A 16,227-nucleotide genomic window follows, 5' to 3' on the forward strand; every position below is an offset into this window, starting at 1 on the left:
TGTAATAAAATCGTGTTAGTTCGGAAATTTATCAGTTATGTCAGAATTATCAACGTGTGACGAAAAAAAAGACGTGACTTTTCTGCGACGCGACGTGTTTTAAGTTTGTTTTGCTCATCTAAATTGTTCTATTATTATCTTGTAAACACGTTATTAAAGAATAATATGGCTTTAGTTTAATTATCATTCATTTAATTATAATTTAAATTATAAAATCTGTAGTATTTATAGTTATAAAATCGAGGCAGGCGCAGCATAGCTAGGCCTAGTTTAGCAGTAGATGCTACATAATAGAGATATAGGCCTAGAGAGCAACCTCAGCCCCTGGCATTCATTGTCGAATGAGAGGAAGCATTCGATTGAGGCTAGGCCTAGACCTATATGGAAATTCGGGGCTAGGCCTATGTGGTGATTGTCACCCAATTATAGCCTCTTTCCCTACTAAACTGCATAAGTAGGAGGGTGACGGATAAAAATATAATAATAATAAATATGTTCTTAATCTTAAATTATAAAAAAAAATGTATTTATTAAAATGTATTTCATTATACTTTAGTTAGGCTATATATAGGCCATGGCCCATACATACCGCCTAGGTCTAAATAATTTATAGGCCTAGTGTTTTCTCCATGGATGTATGCTTTGGTGGTCATATTTTTTTCCTCACTTCCTCACTATTATTACTAAAAGTTAAAAGGCCGTTCATCTTTATAATAACAACTAAAGCTAAACTGACGATGTAACTGTTATGCGCGATTTGAACGATTTGCGCAATTTGAAATTGCGCAAAAAAATCCTTGCGCAATTTTAAATTGCGCAAGGATTTTTTTGCGCAATTTGAAATTGCGCAATCAACTTGCGCAATTTCAAATTGCGCAAGAAAATCTTTGCGCAATTTTAAATTGCGCTGCACAATTTGTAAATTGCGCAAGATAGTTCTTGCGCAATATGACACCTTTGCGCAATTTGAAAACGAACTGTAAATTTTCCCATACATGGCTAGGCTAGGCCTAGGCAGAGGAGTTTAAAATTTAGTATTTTATTATATAAATAAGACCATTTCAATGAAGATAATGTTTAATACTCACTTTTTAAGTTTTTAATATTAGTTTAAGCTAGGCCATGTAACCTAGTCAGTATCAGTAGTCCAGACCCTAGCTAGGCTAGAGTAGTATAGCCGGCCGCCCGCGCCGCGCCCGCCTGGTGGAACACCACCGCTTCGTTTTCCTTCGTCGGTTCTTCGACGGTATGCTAACTTATAACAATATTTGCACTACTAAAATAAGGAAATGCGATATTTATCTTTAATTTTGAATCATTCTTAGAAATTACTATAAAAATATGGGTGTGCATGATTTCACAATCTGTCGAAAAACCTTGCGCAATTTGCAGATTACTTGCGCAATTTAATACGTTGCTTGCGCAATTTGAAACACATGTTTCAATTCAAATTGCGCAAGGATTTTTTTTGCGCAATTTCAAATTGCGCAAATCGTTCAAATCGCGCATAACATAACCATCCATGTTGATTTGGGGTATAATGAAGGACCATTTTCATAATGTGGCTGATTTTGTTTATTGTAGAATATGGAAAAACTGGAAGGATACGAGTTCTGGAAGACGACCTTGAAAGAAGCAAAGCTGGTAGTAGCCCCAATGGTTGATCAAAGTGAGCTGGCTTGGCGATTGTTAAGCCGGAGGCACGGTGCTCAACTATGCTACACCCCAATGTTTCATGCCTCGGTCTTTGTAAGAGATGCTCATTACCGACGTGAAAATCTTGTTACCTGCCCAGAAGACAGACCTCTAATAGTACAGGTAGAGATATATACACATATGATCTTGATTTGTCTATTGGATGGATCTAAAGTATAGGAAAAGTTTACTGAGAAGTCTATTTCGTGCCTACTGTAGCTTACCTGGATAAACCAACATAGACCTGTTCTGGAGAAGAAACATAACTTAAAAATTAACAACAACTTCAAAACAGCTTTAATATGGGTGACCCTACATATACCTCAACATTTCTTTTTGAGACATTAACAATTTTGGTAGATTAACCTGCACTTAATGTACAGTATATAATTTTCTATTCCATAGTTTTGTGCAAATGACCCAGAAACCTTTGTGAAAGCAGCAAAATTAGCAGAACCATATTGTGATGCCATTGACCTAAACCTAGGATGCCCTCAGTCAATAGCAAAACGAGGTAAGGTCCTCAATACAGCATACTGTAGGCTCAGCACCAAATAACATTATATTATATCAAAAGCTCCTCTTCATTGTTTTCCCTATCAATGCATTCACTAAAGCTCTGTCTACACTATCAAACTAGTTTGAGCAAAAAAAGTGTAATGTGCCCAAATGTGGTAGTGATATGATGTCATTGTGTCCATGGGCACATCACATTTTTTGTCACATAAAGTTTGATAGTGTAAACAGAGCTTAAACCTTCTTTATAACTACAACTACCAACATTTATTTATACTTCAATTTCCTGTAGGCCACTATGGAGCGTTCTTACAAGAAGATTGGGATCTTATATCAAAAATGAGTAAGTATGAACAGGTTATAATAGATGAAAATGGCAAGATCAGTTCAGGTTATAAGATGTTATGTTTACAGGCATAGGAAGTTAAGTTATCAAAATATATTAATGGCCCATTGTGACCACTGAGGTTGCTATTTAACCTTCCTCCTTAGCACCCAACACTAAACAGTCCCTATAATGTAGTAAAATAGGAACTGTTGATATTATATATTCAATACCCTTCGTTGTCATTAGACATAACATGCTCCACTATTTTGTGCCATTTATTCTGAAACATGTTGATACCTTGTTATAATGTCATAATTATAAACTAAAATTCAATTTTGAGCACATCATTTAGTTTTGTAATCATTGATTTATTAGTTCAGTTAGCCCACAAGGAATTAAGTGTGCCAATTACAACCAAGATCAGAATTTTTGAGGAACAGACAAAGACAGTTGAGTATGCAAAAATGCTTGTGAAAGCTGGTTGCCAGCTTCTGACTGTACATGGTAGAACAAGAGAGATGAAGGGACCCACGACTGGAGTGGCAGATTGGAACAGCATCAAGAAAGTCAAGTGAGTTATAATATTTAGGATGAAAATATGAAAATATAAATGCAAAGGAGAGCCCTAACCATTACCCTATCAGACACCCTTTTTTTTTTTATTGATTATGAATGCATTTCTTAATTACTTTACTTGGCAATATAGAAGTAGAGTAATAATAATAATTGCTTTGTTTGTTTGTTAGCAGGATAGTGCCTACAATTTTGTTATTCTGAATTTTTCGGTGTAAATACATAGGATACAGAATATGACTAAATGAAATTCAAGAAAATTGGTTCATTTATAACTTCCCAAATAAAAAAAAAAATAAAAATTTGTATTCTTTTAACATGGACCAAAATATAGACATGCGCTCTCTGTGGCAATATTTTTATTTTTTTATTCACTCACTTTCCGAGTGCTTTAATTTTTATTTTTAGGGAGGCTATATCTATACCTGTTTTCTCAAATGGCAATCTTCAATATTACGCTGATGTTCAGAGATGTCTGGATGAAACTGGAGTAGACGGAGTCATGTCAGCTGGTAATTGATAATTTTAAGCTTCTTATGCTTATTCTATTCAGGAATAAGTTTGATGTACTCTATATCTTTTCATTGTTTTAACTATACCAAACAAAGGGAATTTCCATTTTAAATGGCAAATAATTTCTTGGATCTTATTTGTCACAATTTCACTGTATTAACTTTTTTTCTTTAGAGGGCAATCTGTACAATCCTTCAATATTCGAAGATAAAGACCCCCCAGCTTCGTGGGAAATGTCAGATGAATACTTATCTATTGTTGAAAAATACCCTTGTTCTTTGTCTTTTGTCCGAGGTCATCTTTTTAAACTGTGGCATAAAAGGTAATTTTTTATATAGTTCACATCATTTTCTTATTTCATAACAAATGGGACTTGGGAACTAGTTACATTATGTTAATTCATTGTGTGCATATGGAGACATTGGTGTTCTTTATACCCACTCTGTTCTTTGACACAAAATGTGTATGTCATAGGTCATCACAAATCAAAAGCTCCCTGGGAGTTAGGTCATTGCAGTACAAAGCTCCCTGAGATTTAATCATATTAATTTGTTCCTTTTACTAATTAAGGTTTTCTTTCTTTCAGTCTTGAGGTTCATTGCGACTTAAGAATCCTGATGGCCAGAGCTAAAAGTATTGCAGCTTTGACTGAGGTTTGTCAAGAGTTAAAAGAAAGGGGACTTAAAGATAAAAAATTAATGGAAGAATGTGGAAAAAGAGAAAAAGTTCCATACTGGATCTGCCAGCCATATATTAGACCAAGGTAAAGTAAGCGATTCTCCTCACTTACAGTAAGTTAGCATACATCGCACGCAATTTACTTCAACATATTTATACCTACAGTCCTGAAGTTACAGCAAAAAGAAAATTAGACAAAAACAGGAAGCGCCCACTTTTGACAGAATTAGATGGTCAAATTGATCTAACACTGTCCAGAAAGCAACAAAAACGTCAAGTCAGACAACCACATAAGAATTTCAAGGAAAAAGGTAAGAACAAACTTTCTCGGGGGAGGGGGGTGGGGGCCGTGTGTAGTTTTACGACCGATTTTCTAAGCACTTTGACTGTGACGTATAATTTATACATTTTATTCTCAAATTTCCACGTTATTGATGGATATGCTGGTTTTATTGATTTTTTTTTTCACTTCAGGAATGAAATTCTCTCCTTGTCTTGAATGTGGAAATCCAAAAGGTTTGAAATGTATATTTGATCTGTGTAAAGCCTGCTGTAAAAGGAAAGCACATAAAGCAATGGTTGACTGTGTAGGTAAGTATTTTGTGTGGTTAAGTTATTAAAAACTAATAGATATACCAATTTTGAGGTTTTAAGTTTGATATCTGTTTTCTCCTTTAGTAGTAGAGTGACCTCATTTATCATACTAATTTCTGCAACAAAATTCTTCTACTTTCCGTACCACATTCATCATGACATAAAACAATTAATTTTATTATTTCGGTCTTTTATATAACACTTTCAAAAGTGGATCACAGATATACCATACTGAATTATAGCAAAAACACAATAACATTCCAAAGAAAAAACTAAACATTTACAAATAAATGTTTAAATAAAATGTAAAGAGAAGAAAGAAAATTATGGTATTTATTTGTTTGTTTACATTTGTTTTCTTTTTCCTGCAACATCGGTTATATATTTTTCTTTTACTGTTTTAGGGCATAATTTACTCTTCAAGACAAAAATGGAAAGACGACTAATATGGGAAGCTAATCAGAAACTGAAGACAGAACAAAAGGAAGATTGCAATGGAACAAACTGTGATACAGAAAAGGGCAGCAAAGATGAAACAGATGCACCTCAAGATCTTGGTGACAAAGGCGACAACAACAAGGCAAAACTAAACTCTGAAACAAAACAAGATCTATGTGAAACACACGACACTAATTTAACAATGAAATCTGGAACACACGAAAATATCCAAAAAGAAGAAACTGTCAACAAAGAACCAATATTAGATCAAGAACTGAAGGCAAACAACAAATGACAGGGCATATAAATTTTTAAATTTTACTAGCTCACATGCCATTTTACAAGACCAAAAATATAAATTTTATATAGATGCTGGTATCAAATGTTTAACCTGAAATGGGTGCTAAATTTCACTTGGTTCGTGGAAATACTAAAAAATCAAGCCCTGATTGAATATTTGTTTAATATAAGTTTAATTTCTGAGGATTTTTAATAATTGCAATTAAAAAACGCACATGTTTAGGTTTAATATTTAGCTATGTCTAACTCTTGGTAAGGTCTGTGAGAACAAATCATGTTAGAATATTATAGTTTTATACTACAGCTAATAAATATATTAAAGTAAGGTTTTTATTATACTGTATATGGAGTTTTTTTAAAGGTAAAGGTATTTATTGTCATCCTCAAATGTATTGTCCCCCTGAAAAATAATTAAAATAATATTTCATTTTAATGTAACATAATAGTTATCTACTTTGACCAAATATTCGATTTAAAAAAAATGTATTTACCTGAAAAAATGTAATTTAAAGCAAAACAATTGTCAAATTAGAATTTTTAATTTTACCATTTATTTTGTCATTTTATAAGTGAAAACATGATTTTTTTTCCATTGAAGTGATTAACTTGATTAAAACTATAAAATAACATTCAAAGTCTGATTCAACTAATCTTCATTTTTCATGTTTTTGGGGGACAATACATCTTTAACTGGAAACTGAGGAAATTTCCGAAATGAAAATGTATAAATATTAACAACATTTTCACACTAACAGAGAATTAAATGTACAGTATACAGTGTTCTCTTTAATTTATTGACATGATTACAACAAAGCTACTTCGAAGTAGTTATTAAATGATCATGATTGCAACTATTATATAAATCTTTATTTGCAGTTACTGTTTGAATACATTTCATGTCTACTTCATACACACACACTGTCGTGGACAGACGTAATGGTGCTGTAGTTGGCTGCTGATGACACCCTTAGGGGGAGCGGGCAGAAGAATACATTTCATGTCTACTTCATACACACACACTGTCGTGGACAGACGTAATAGTGCCGTAGTTGGCTGCCGATGACACCCTTAGGGGGAGCGGGCAGAAGAATGTTGTTGAAAAGGTGTAACATCTAAGTCCACAGCGCCTTTGATCACATGTTGCTGGAATTGGCGTTTACAAATTCGTATATATTATTATTATTACCTACAAATAATGGTATACCGTGTTTATTTGGAAAAAAAAATATGTATGCAATATAAAAATATGTAAAAAGAAACCCCTCTACTGTACCACATAATGAGGTACAGATCCAAATAATTCACTTTGCAGCAACCTAAATGACCATTGAACCCAAATCCACTGTTCATGAAAGTTCTTTTTTTTAGTATAAGAAACAAAAATATTATATTGCTTTCCAATACTTATTCTATATCCTTAACACAAGAAAATTAATACTTTGATCTTTCTATAAATTAATATATATAAATCAAAAAGTAAACATAATCTTAAAATCTATATATACACAAAATTAAATTAAGGAATGTTTAAATTATAACAATTTATATTACCATTGCAAAAAGGTATTTAAAGTTGTTTAAACATAATTTTAAAAAATTAAATTAATAAGTACATAAAATAAAATGAGGATGTGTAATAGTATATATTTAGATAATTTGGTTTGTAATAGCATTTTAATTAATGCCATATTGTTACTATTTTCTGGTCTTTATGCTTTATACAGTTTGTTTGGACAGGAAAGTTTATTTTTCATAGTTAAATCATAATCATTGTTGTTACTTTGGGAGTACGGAACCTGAACTCTTGTTATAGTGATTAGGTTCACTTTTAGGTTCCTGCCTACTCCCTTAGTTTCTGTGTTTTGTTTGTTTGTAACTGGTTTTTGGCAATAAATAATAATAATAATAATAATATTATGCGTATTCGACTGGGCTGTTTTTGGGCAGATAATCAGCAGGTCTAGCCCCTCAAACTGTTTTAAAGCAGATAATTAGCGGGTCCAGCCCCTCAAACTGTTTTGAGCAGATAATTAGCAGATCTAGGTCCTCGCTGTTTATATGCAAGTAGCGGGCTCCGAGTGACCATTTAAATGAATACACCTAATGCCTAAGATGAGCTTTTGGAAGCCTTTGAAACTGCTATTGAAGTATAATATGTTGAGGAAGATGCTTTGAATCTAAAATAACAAAGATTACTACTAAAACACATTGGAATTTTTTCATATTGACTGCGTGGTGTGTTTTAGTGTAAATTTAACAAGACTTAATACAGTTATTTGTTCTTTTTCTGGTAATTTGACGCTGTTGTTAGCCTGGCCTACTGGGAAGAAAATTATTGTAGGATATGTAGAAACTGAAAACTGCCACGGAAGATCATTTGCATCACCATCAATTCTGAAATTGAATAATAATAATTAATAATAATCAATATGTAATGTTGTAATGTAATTTTGTTCATTTATATAGCGCCAAAGTGCTGAGAGAAAAAACATAAAGTTATTAGCAATTCTAAATTGATAATGCCTGCAGTATAATATATTATAAATATTATAATGCCCGAGTACAATATCATAATTTGATTTGACTATATCGAGTTATTTTGGTAAAATCCCATGATCGATTTCTGTACTACTTTAATACCACAAAATTGCAGCTAATACTGTATATCCTCAGGTATAACCCCATCCCCTACTTTATGTATGATTTAACAGGCATATCCCTGGGCATAGTCCCAGTATTGACTTTTGATCTGGATGTAGGCCTCTTTTTTTAGCCAGTTCAGAGGAGGTTTACGAGAAACGCTTACCAATAAATTTTTTTTCCTGAACCAGGCTTTCCCCGGGTTTAGTCGCATCCCTCAAATTCGGCCCAATTTCATGTTCTAGGCGGGTGGGATTATACCAGAGGATATACGGTAATAAATTTACTAAAAAAATACTGAGAAGAATACAGTACATACCTTGATACAAGAACTTCATGAAGACCAACGTTTTGTAATAATTTAGCAAAACTTAGGTAAAGATGGAAAATTCTAAAACATAGTCCACACCAGGGTGCATAGTACAATAACATCACGTCCTAAGAAAAAGAGTACAACAGGAATTATTAAAACATATCTTACACCATAATTTGAGGGTTTTTATCACATTTTAAAATTTAAAAAAAAATTTCTAAACAAAATTTGTCCATCTTCTAATAAAACTTGAGATTATTGTTATTGAAACTAGTACTGTACTGTACCAGTATAGTGTTATTTGTTAAATGTACCTCAGTACTTATCCTTAGAAATAATAAATATTTTTATAGCTCTGTCTACACTATAAACTAGTTTGACAAAAATAGTACAGTAGTGATATGATGTCATCATGTCCATATATGGGTAAATCACATTTTTTGTCACATAAAATTTGATAGTGTAGACAGAGCTTAATAAATTTATCATATAAAATAAAAATTACTTACTTGTGTATTGTTTAAAACTATTTGATGAAATGTTTCAGTTGTAACCTCCTGTATAAATACATTTGACGACACACCTTGATGCGGGACGCCTACGTCCGGCACTGCTGAACTTCTTAAGAACCGTTGTAGGTCGTCGTTGGTAAATTTTAAGATAAAATTTTGTAATGAATCCACAGATAATGTTGTAGTTGGTTGCAGAACATGTTGCATTTCATACTAAGGAACAAACAATTGAAAATCTGTTTAGAAAAGACAAACTTATTAGCACTCCCTTTGGATTTTTTTTTATTAAAGTGACACTTGCACATTAGAAGAACAAGGGGTTTCTCTTGACATTATGGCCAACTCCTTTCCTTTCGCCTAAAATTTATAATTTAAATCTACGATACTTAGTATTGTATATTCAGGAATAGCCGCTCCATAGTCTCTTTGCTTTTCTTCTTTATATCTTATTCTTATTAACTAAAAATTATTTTTACTAACAAACATTACTATTTGTATGCCTAGTGTGTAAACATTATTGACATAATTTCATAAACATGTTAATGTCGTACAACTACTCGTAACATTTTTTTCTCAACTTTCTATCATCTAAAAGTCATAGTTAGTCATGCCTCGGGTCACATTCTAGGGTCACCGTACAGGTAGGCTACTACATTAGCACTTCTATGAATGGATGACTAGCCGGTGACAATAACGCTAGTTGGTCATACCCAGTACCGTTTTTTATTTTACGATCATTCGGGGAAACCACCTCACGACGATTAATAGGGGTTCTACTGTATTTTAAAACCTGCATTTATGGTGCTCTAGTATTTAATATTCCAAACAAAGAATGGATTTGATAAGGAGTACATCTACATTGATATAAAGTCAAAATATTGGAAAATGAAATATTGTAATGCTACCTTGTATTAGTTAATATAAGTCGAATATTCCTAAAGCTCTGTCTTCACTATCAAACTAGTTTTACAAAAAAGGTGTGATGTGCCCAAATATGGTAGTGATATGCTTAAATATGGTAGTGATATGACATCATCATGTAAATTTATGGGCATATTTTTGGTCACATAAAGTTTGATAGTGTAGACAGAGCTTAATGATTCCCTGGCTGAGTCCCTAATCCAAATAATTGTTAAAGTTAAAATGTCAATACCTGTTTATCAATAATAACCGCTGATGTACTAATGTCATCTTTAGATTTTCTCAATCCTAGATGCTCTGCAATTGACCAGAACATATCTGAGCGAATGGCATAAAAATCTAGCGTTTTATTAGTCTTGCATCCAAGGCCCGTAAACTCGCTCCACCTATGTGCATCACTGTATGATTGTTTTCTATAAATATTATCTATAAATTTTTCTTTTGAATTTGGATTAAATATAGCCTCTGTATTCATTCCACCATTACAACTGCAGGCGTGTATAGACTGTGAGTATCTATTTCGACCAATTAGATCAACCTTTTTGCAGCATACTCTTATTTCACTGAATGGATTGTAGTTGTTCAGCCAATTTAAACACAAACTTGGTCCTGAGAAAATACGAGTTCCAAAAAACTCTAAAGATTTTGAAAATATTGCAGAGTTGACTTTACAATTGTTTGTCTGAATTGCTTGATGTTGCGAGGAATGCTCACAAACTTCACACGTGTTATAGTGACTTAAATACTGTATTCTTTGGTTGTTGCTAAGCGTTGAACAACATTCAAGATCTAGTGAGCCATTGAGGTTTCTTTCCTCCAGCATTTTTTGCCGCTCTGAGTGGATCATCTGAATTGCATCCCAAATGTTGGATGAGTTTTTACAATTCCAGTAATCTAATGCCACTGTCCTTAACTAAAGAAAAAAAACCCCTTTGTTAATATTTAATAATACAGTATGTATACAAATGAAAACAAACTTGGAAACGTTGATCATTTTATGCTTGCTTGTATTTTAAATGTATTTTAAAGATGTATTGTCCCTTTGACTAATTCCAAAAAAATAAAAAATAACAGATTTCGAAGAAAGGTGGGTCATTTTGAAGTATCATAATAGTTATTAACTATCACCAAAAATTTTTCGAGAACAAAATAATTTAACTGAAATACAGACGTTTTTTTGTTAAAAAAATAACTTTGACTTCCAGTCAAAGTTTTCAATCAAAACATATCTCATAATGAAACGCGCTTGTTTGGCTACTCTGTATGCATAGTCATAAAACTTCCTTATGATCTGTGTGAAAATACCTTCTTAACCGTGACGAGTTGTAAACAATCCTAATTTAGCATATGCATAATGCGTACTCATGGTTTGAAATCTTTGTTTACTTTCGCTCGTGACGATTTTCCAGATGAAATGTAATCAAACTAATTTACCTGTTAATTACGTAAACTTGTTTTTGGCTCAAGTTTTCGACTTAAAGTGAATAACTTTAATATTACTTTGATATGGCCACTTAAAATTTAGAATATGTTGAACTTCATTTTTTTGTGTTTCAAGGGACAATACATCACTATGTATTTTATCTGTATTTTAAATGATGTGTTGTATTTTACAAAATTTTAACCTTGTTAACTAATTTTTATATTTTTATGTGAATTTTTAACTTTGAACAAACAAAAATAATTTCAAACCATGTACATATTTGTGTTTGACCATGAATAGTGAATGAAATGAAACCTAAATATCCAAAGACACTATACATATTCTTCATGCAAACCTGATTCTCTGTATTGTATCTCCACATATGGAATAATTTGTCCATAATTTGTCCAGTATAATTGCCAAATTCTGTAATACAGTATGACATACATTATATATGTACAACGAGTACAGTGAGTGAGTGTGGCCGAGCGGTTAAGACAGTGGAACCGAAATACATAGCCATAACATTGGCATGGGTTCGAGGCTCACTCGCTCCATGGTTCTGGTGGTAGAACGAGTCTTCTCGGATAAAAACTATAAACCGTAGGTCCAGTGTACATCTGGCTCATGTGAACTTTAAAGAACCTAGTACATCTTTCGAGACAAGTAGGGGGTTACCCCGGTGTTCATTCATACACACACACTGTCATGGACAGACGTATTGGCGCCGTAGTTGGCTGCAGATGACACAATGGGACCCTTAGTGGAGCAGTAGCCTTCAACTATGAAGTTTGCTCCTTGAAATAGAAGAAAGAAGAAGAAAGCATCACACGTGGCACCCACATTTGTTGAGACTGGGCTTAAAGCCTGTATGATACATCTTACACTGTATTACAGAATTTGTCTGGATACAGTACCGAGAATCTTCTATTTTTTAATGGTACTTACTAAATGAAAATTATTGCCAAACATTGTTTCTTCTTGATGTGGTGTAAAAAATAATAGTGTTGGGCCTTTTGAAAATAGACTGGAGAAAATCAAACTTTTTCTGAGTGTTGGGACTAGCCACTTTACAGCCTTAAAGAGAGAAAAAATAAAATGATTATTATAAATCATAGAAATGCTTCTTAAAATTCAAATCTATGAAGGCTGAATCAAGAAACATTGCTGAATCATCCTTAAGCCGAATTGTCCCTAGTCCGAATAGTCCCTGGTCCGAGTTGTCCCTGGACCGAATTGTCCATGGGCGAATTGTCCATGGGGCAAATTGCTCCTGAGCCCAATCATCTAATGAGCCGAAATGTTCCTGAGCCGAATCATCCCTAGTTCAACTGTGAATAAATCATATCTACTGTACCTTTTGTTGATGTTTATATGCCCAAGATACTATCATCTTGCTATTATATGGTAAATGCCTTGGATAAACCTGGAAAAATGAATTCATATTTTTAATGATGTTACAGGCTACTCGATTGGTCTCTTTCACCTGTTAAACATTAAATAATATACCCCTATTATTTTGTTATTTTGTTTCTATTGCTTACATTATTAGGAGTTATTAAGTTAAAATCATATACTGTACATCTGAAACCTATTGGAGGTACACATTGGATATGATTTGGATTATCTTAACTATGTTCTACCAAGGAAATCTAACAACAGGATGCTGAGCTCCTGAGATCAAAGGGTTTACATCTGTGGTTGCAACACGATCAGTTCCACACCTCTTTACAGACATCGCGCGCGCCGCATAGAATATGCAGTAAAGTACTGTTGGTATTTATCGCAACCAGACATAAGATCAAAAGACTGTTACGAGTTCTTATCTTGGCAAGGCAAGCTCATTGTCCTATTGCTTTGGTTCTATGCACACTTAAAGACCCCTTCCCTGCAATTTTGGACGTTTTTTGGAAAATAATACATATATATCATTTTAAAAACATTAAACCATGTCATTCCTTGTCTTAAATGTACGTTTTATGGTAAATTATGATAAAAAGTGAAAAACAATGCACTACCTAAGTAGCTCGCGGCGATCGACCTCTCGTGGACGGTCTTAGGCCTAGCCTAGCTAGGCTTAGTTTTGTAGGCCTAGCTGGTAAACATCGGTAACGTACGAACATCGTACGCTAGCTATATACCTAGCCTGACGTCGTATAGTTGCTGCATTAATTGTCTTTCTATTTTTGCCAGACTCCGTTGATACAAATTGGGGAAAACCCGGTATTTTCGCTGAAAAGTTAGGAGTCTTCCATTTGTTTTGGCCTCTCACGATCGATCGAAAAGTGGGCGAATTACAGGTGAAAAACAAAAATATCAATCCGCGCGCAATGCATTTTGGGATTTATAGCGGGCCGCTATAATTATTAGAATCGACTTATTTTTCACATTTTTAACCGTTTAAAGACGAAAAAAGTTATCGCAATAGGACCATATAGTATTATTTTTACATTAAATATAGTTTGTGATCTTAAATTAGATCTAAAAAACGTAGGGAAGGGGGCTTTAACTCTAGTGTGTATTAACACAGCAAACAGTACAAAAAACTTACTAATGATACATTTAACATCCGTCTTAGCTGAGTATCTTGTGAACGGATCATTGAAAGACTTCTAGCCACCTGATTGTTTGTTATGATCCCAAATACGATAGGATTAATTGGATCTTTTACTACTGCTCTTACGGAAGCTTTGAAAAAGGATACAAAACCAGATGGTTCCTGTAATGTTCCATTCAATGAAGGTAAAAAGTTGAAATAGGCAATTACTGAAACCTACAAGAAAAATAAAATGTATGTACTGAATTCTATAGCTACACAAATATCAAAATAGATGTTCAGTTCAGACTCTCTTGCCATAGATTGATCAACAACACTGACACTATTAAGCTCTGTCTACACTATCAAATTGTATGTGACAAATATATTGACATGATGTCATATCACTACCACATTTGGGCAGATCACACTTTTTTTGTCAAACTAGTTTGATAGTGTAGACTTTATAGTATTTGTATAAACAAATATTTTCAAATAAACTTACATCATGTTCAGCAGAAAACAATTTCAGACTTTGCTTATCTTCTATGAACGTAAACGGATTTATGACACGTTGGAGAAACATGGTCATACTCTTTTCCTTCAGTAGTCCGGTGTATTCAAGCTCGCCAAGAGTTTGGTGGATCAGAGTGAACATGGGGTAGTAGTTGAGGACTCGCTGACGGGCACAAACGCCATAGGGCCACCAGCAATTGACAGCAAAGAATTTCACATCCTATTAACATAAAAAAGATAATTTATATTAGCTGGATGTTGTAATAATAGATCATCTCTGATCAAGCTGTGAAATGGTATAATATTTTGAGGTAATAGGAAAAGGAGAAGGAAAATATGCATCTACGATGAGATCACCATATACAGTGGCGTAACACAGAGTCTTAAATTTGGCAATGTACTGCAATTGGCTCTCCAACACTGGGGACAGAGGGTCGAGAAGGGCCTGTTGGAGCAAAGTCACCAGCCTTTTTAGCCTATTTAATTCTTCTTATCTGGGGTTAGTTAGATTATTTGTACAATGATTATAGCTTATCATCAGTATATTGTTAGAACTATATGTTTACAACAAACCTTGCAGACCATTTTTCTAGCGACATTTTCAAACTCTTGTGCAGCACTCAAAGAGGTGCCATCCCAGTGAGCATAAAACATTACCATCACAAAGTCAACTTCTCTGAATTTTAAAAGTTCCTCCACTGCCACCATGTTACCATCAGAAAACTCTAACACAGGTGAACCTTTTTGAAAGACACGTTGTGGCATTGGAATAGGATCAACATTTCTGTATGAAAAAAAAATTATTTTACACAAACATTACATTACATATTATTACGTTACTATAATAATATTGTGTTACAGGTTGATCGTGCAGATAGTCAATGTTCCGTGTTGAAGCTATTAGCATGGAAAACTGCATCTAAATCATTGTTTTCTAAAAAAATTAAATTTAGTAATAATAATAATTAATATGTGTGTGTATTAAATTCTGTGTTTTGCTAAATTCTATCAAATGTATTGTAGTAGTAGCAATGAACGACCGAGCTGATAGAAAACTTTACATTTATGCCATGAAGAAAGTATGCACACCTTCTTGAATCTTGATAGCAAATATTAAGTCATGATTAAATTGTACGTGCACACTTGACTGTGTTAATGAATGGTCACTTCCTGCCGAGACCGCCTTGGGCACCACCATACTGTGACTCTGCTTTCTAAAATTAGTAAAATTATCTTTTCGCAGACTTACCTACTACTACTAAACCCTGAAGGTTTCATAGCTAGCAATGTGAATATAAATGCCACAACAAAACACCATGTTTGTGGACTCTTTGCCATTTTCAAAACAATCCTTGAAACAAGTTTCCAGATGTGTGTGCAAACCAGATATAAACCTTTTTTAAATCTTTTAATCAAAGGCCTAGTGAGCCTATCAAGGCCTACGGTCCATACCATAACCTAGGTTTCAGCCTTTCGGCAAAATCATGTTATTTGTTGCCATATTTATTCTCTAGGCCTAGGCCTAGCGTACCCATTTTAAACAATCATGCACACTGCAAATCGTGGGTTTGCACACATTTTTATCTGAACTTTGAACCATAACGTGGCCGTCTTCGATTTCTCGCCTTTCGTGTCGCAACGTCATACGTCTTCGTCGTCGTCGTATATAACATTATAAATATATTTTTTAAAATTATTTATAACCAATACATTTAAATATTTAAAAAAAGA

General features: G+C 33.6%; 2 protein-coding genes across 3 annotated transcripts; one reads left to right on the top strand and one right to left on the bottom strand.

Annotated features, from left to right (window-relative positions):
- The first annotated feature begins 77 nt into the window (after window positions 1-77).
- Window positions 78-6,318, top strand: LOC140060831 (tRNA-dihydrouridine(16/17) synthase [NAD(P)(+)]-like). 2 transcript variants are annotated; one of them, XM_072107193.1, is made up of 11 exons: window positions 78-103; window positions 1,585-1,818; window positions 2,101-2,209; window positions 2,504-2,554; window positions 2,915-3,110; window positions 3,521-3,624; window positions 3,800-3,947; window positions 4,212-4,388; window positions 4,469-4,614; window positions 4,778-4,894; window positions 5,302-6,318. In XM_072107193.1, exons 2-11 carry the CDS (start codon window positions 1,588-1,590, stop codon window positions 5,628-5,630), a joined length of 1,608 nt encoding a protein of 535 aa, XP_071963294.1. In that variant the 5' UTR covers window positions 78-103; window positions 1,585-1,587; the 3' UTR covers window positions 5,631-6,318. The 2 variants fall into 2 exon arrangements, with proteins under 2 accessions (XP_071963294.1, XP_071963286.1); XM_072107185.1 differs by having other exon boundaries at window positions 81-141.
- A 92-nt stretch (window positions 6,319-6,410) lies between these two features.
- LOC140060821 (thioredoxin domain-containing protein 11-like) lies at window positions 6,411-16,121 on the bottom strand. The gene is made up of 10 exons (XM_072107173.1): window positions 15,746-16,121; window positions 15,070-15,280; window positions 14,486-14,716; window positions 13,996-14,217; window positions 12,802-12,870; window positions 12,393-12,521; window positions 10,254-10,934; window positions 9,098-9,313; window positions 8,595-8,713; window positions 6,411-8,029 (listed from the first exon to the last, which is right to left on the bottom strand). The coding sequence occupies exons 1-10, from the start codon at window positions 15,949-15,951 to the stop codon at window positions 7,855-7,857; spliced, it is 2,259 nt and encodes a 752-aa protein (XP_071963274.1). The 5' UTR covers window positions 15,952-16,121; the 3' UTR covers window positions 6,411-7,854.
- Window positions 16,122-16,227: the final 106 nt, after the last annotated feature.

This window comes from Antedon mediterranea, chromosome 1 (assembly GCF_964355755.1).
Source record: "Antedon mediterranea chromosome 1, ecAntMedi1.1, whole genome shotgun sequence".
Lineage (NCBI taxonomy): Eukaryota > Metazoa > Echinodermata > Crinoidea > Comatulida > Antedonidae > Antedon > Antedon mediterranea.

What these genes read in the sequence shown, in the direction of transcription:
- LOC140060831 (XM_072107193.1), top strand. Translation starts at nt 1,588, where the DNA reads ATGGAAAAACTGGAAGGATACGAGTTCTGGAAGACGACCTTGAAAGAA. An exon ending in GGATCTTATATCAAAAATGA is followed by an intron (nt 2,555 to 2,914) that starts GTAAGTATGAAC and finishes TTGATTTATTAG; the next exon opens with TTCAGTTAGCCCACAAGGAA. An exon ending in CAGCCATATATTAGACCAAG is followed by an intron (nt 4,389 to 4,468) that starts GTAAAGTAAGCG and finishes TTATACCTACAG; the next exon opens with TCCTGAAGTTACAGCAAAAA.
- LOC140060821 (XM_072107173.1), bottom strand. Translation starts at nt 15,951, where the DNA reads ATGGTATGGACCGTAGGCCTTGATAGGCTCACTAGGCCTTTGATTAAA. An exon ending in CTAGAAAAATGGTCTGCAAG is followed by an intron (nt 14,717 to 15,069) that starts GTTTGTTGTAAA and finishes TTATGTTAATAG; the next exon opens with GATGTGAAATTCTTTGCTGT. An exon ending in CGGTTATTATTGATAAACAG is followed by an intron (nt 9,314 to 10,253) that starts GTATTGACATTT and finishes TTTGTTCCTTAG; the next exon opens with TATGAAATGCAACATGTTCT.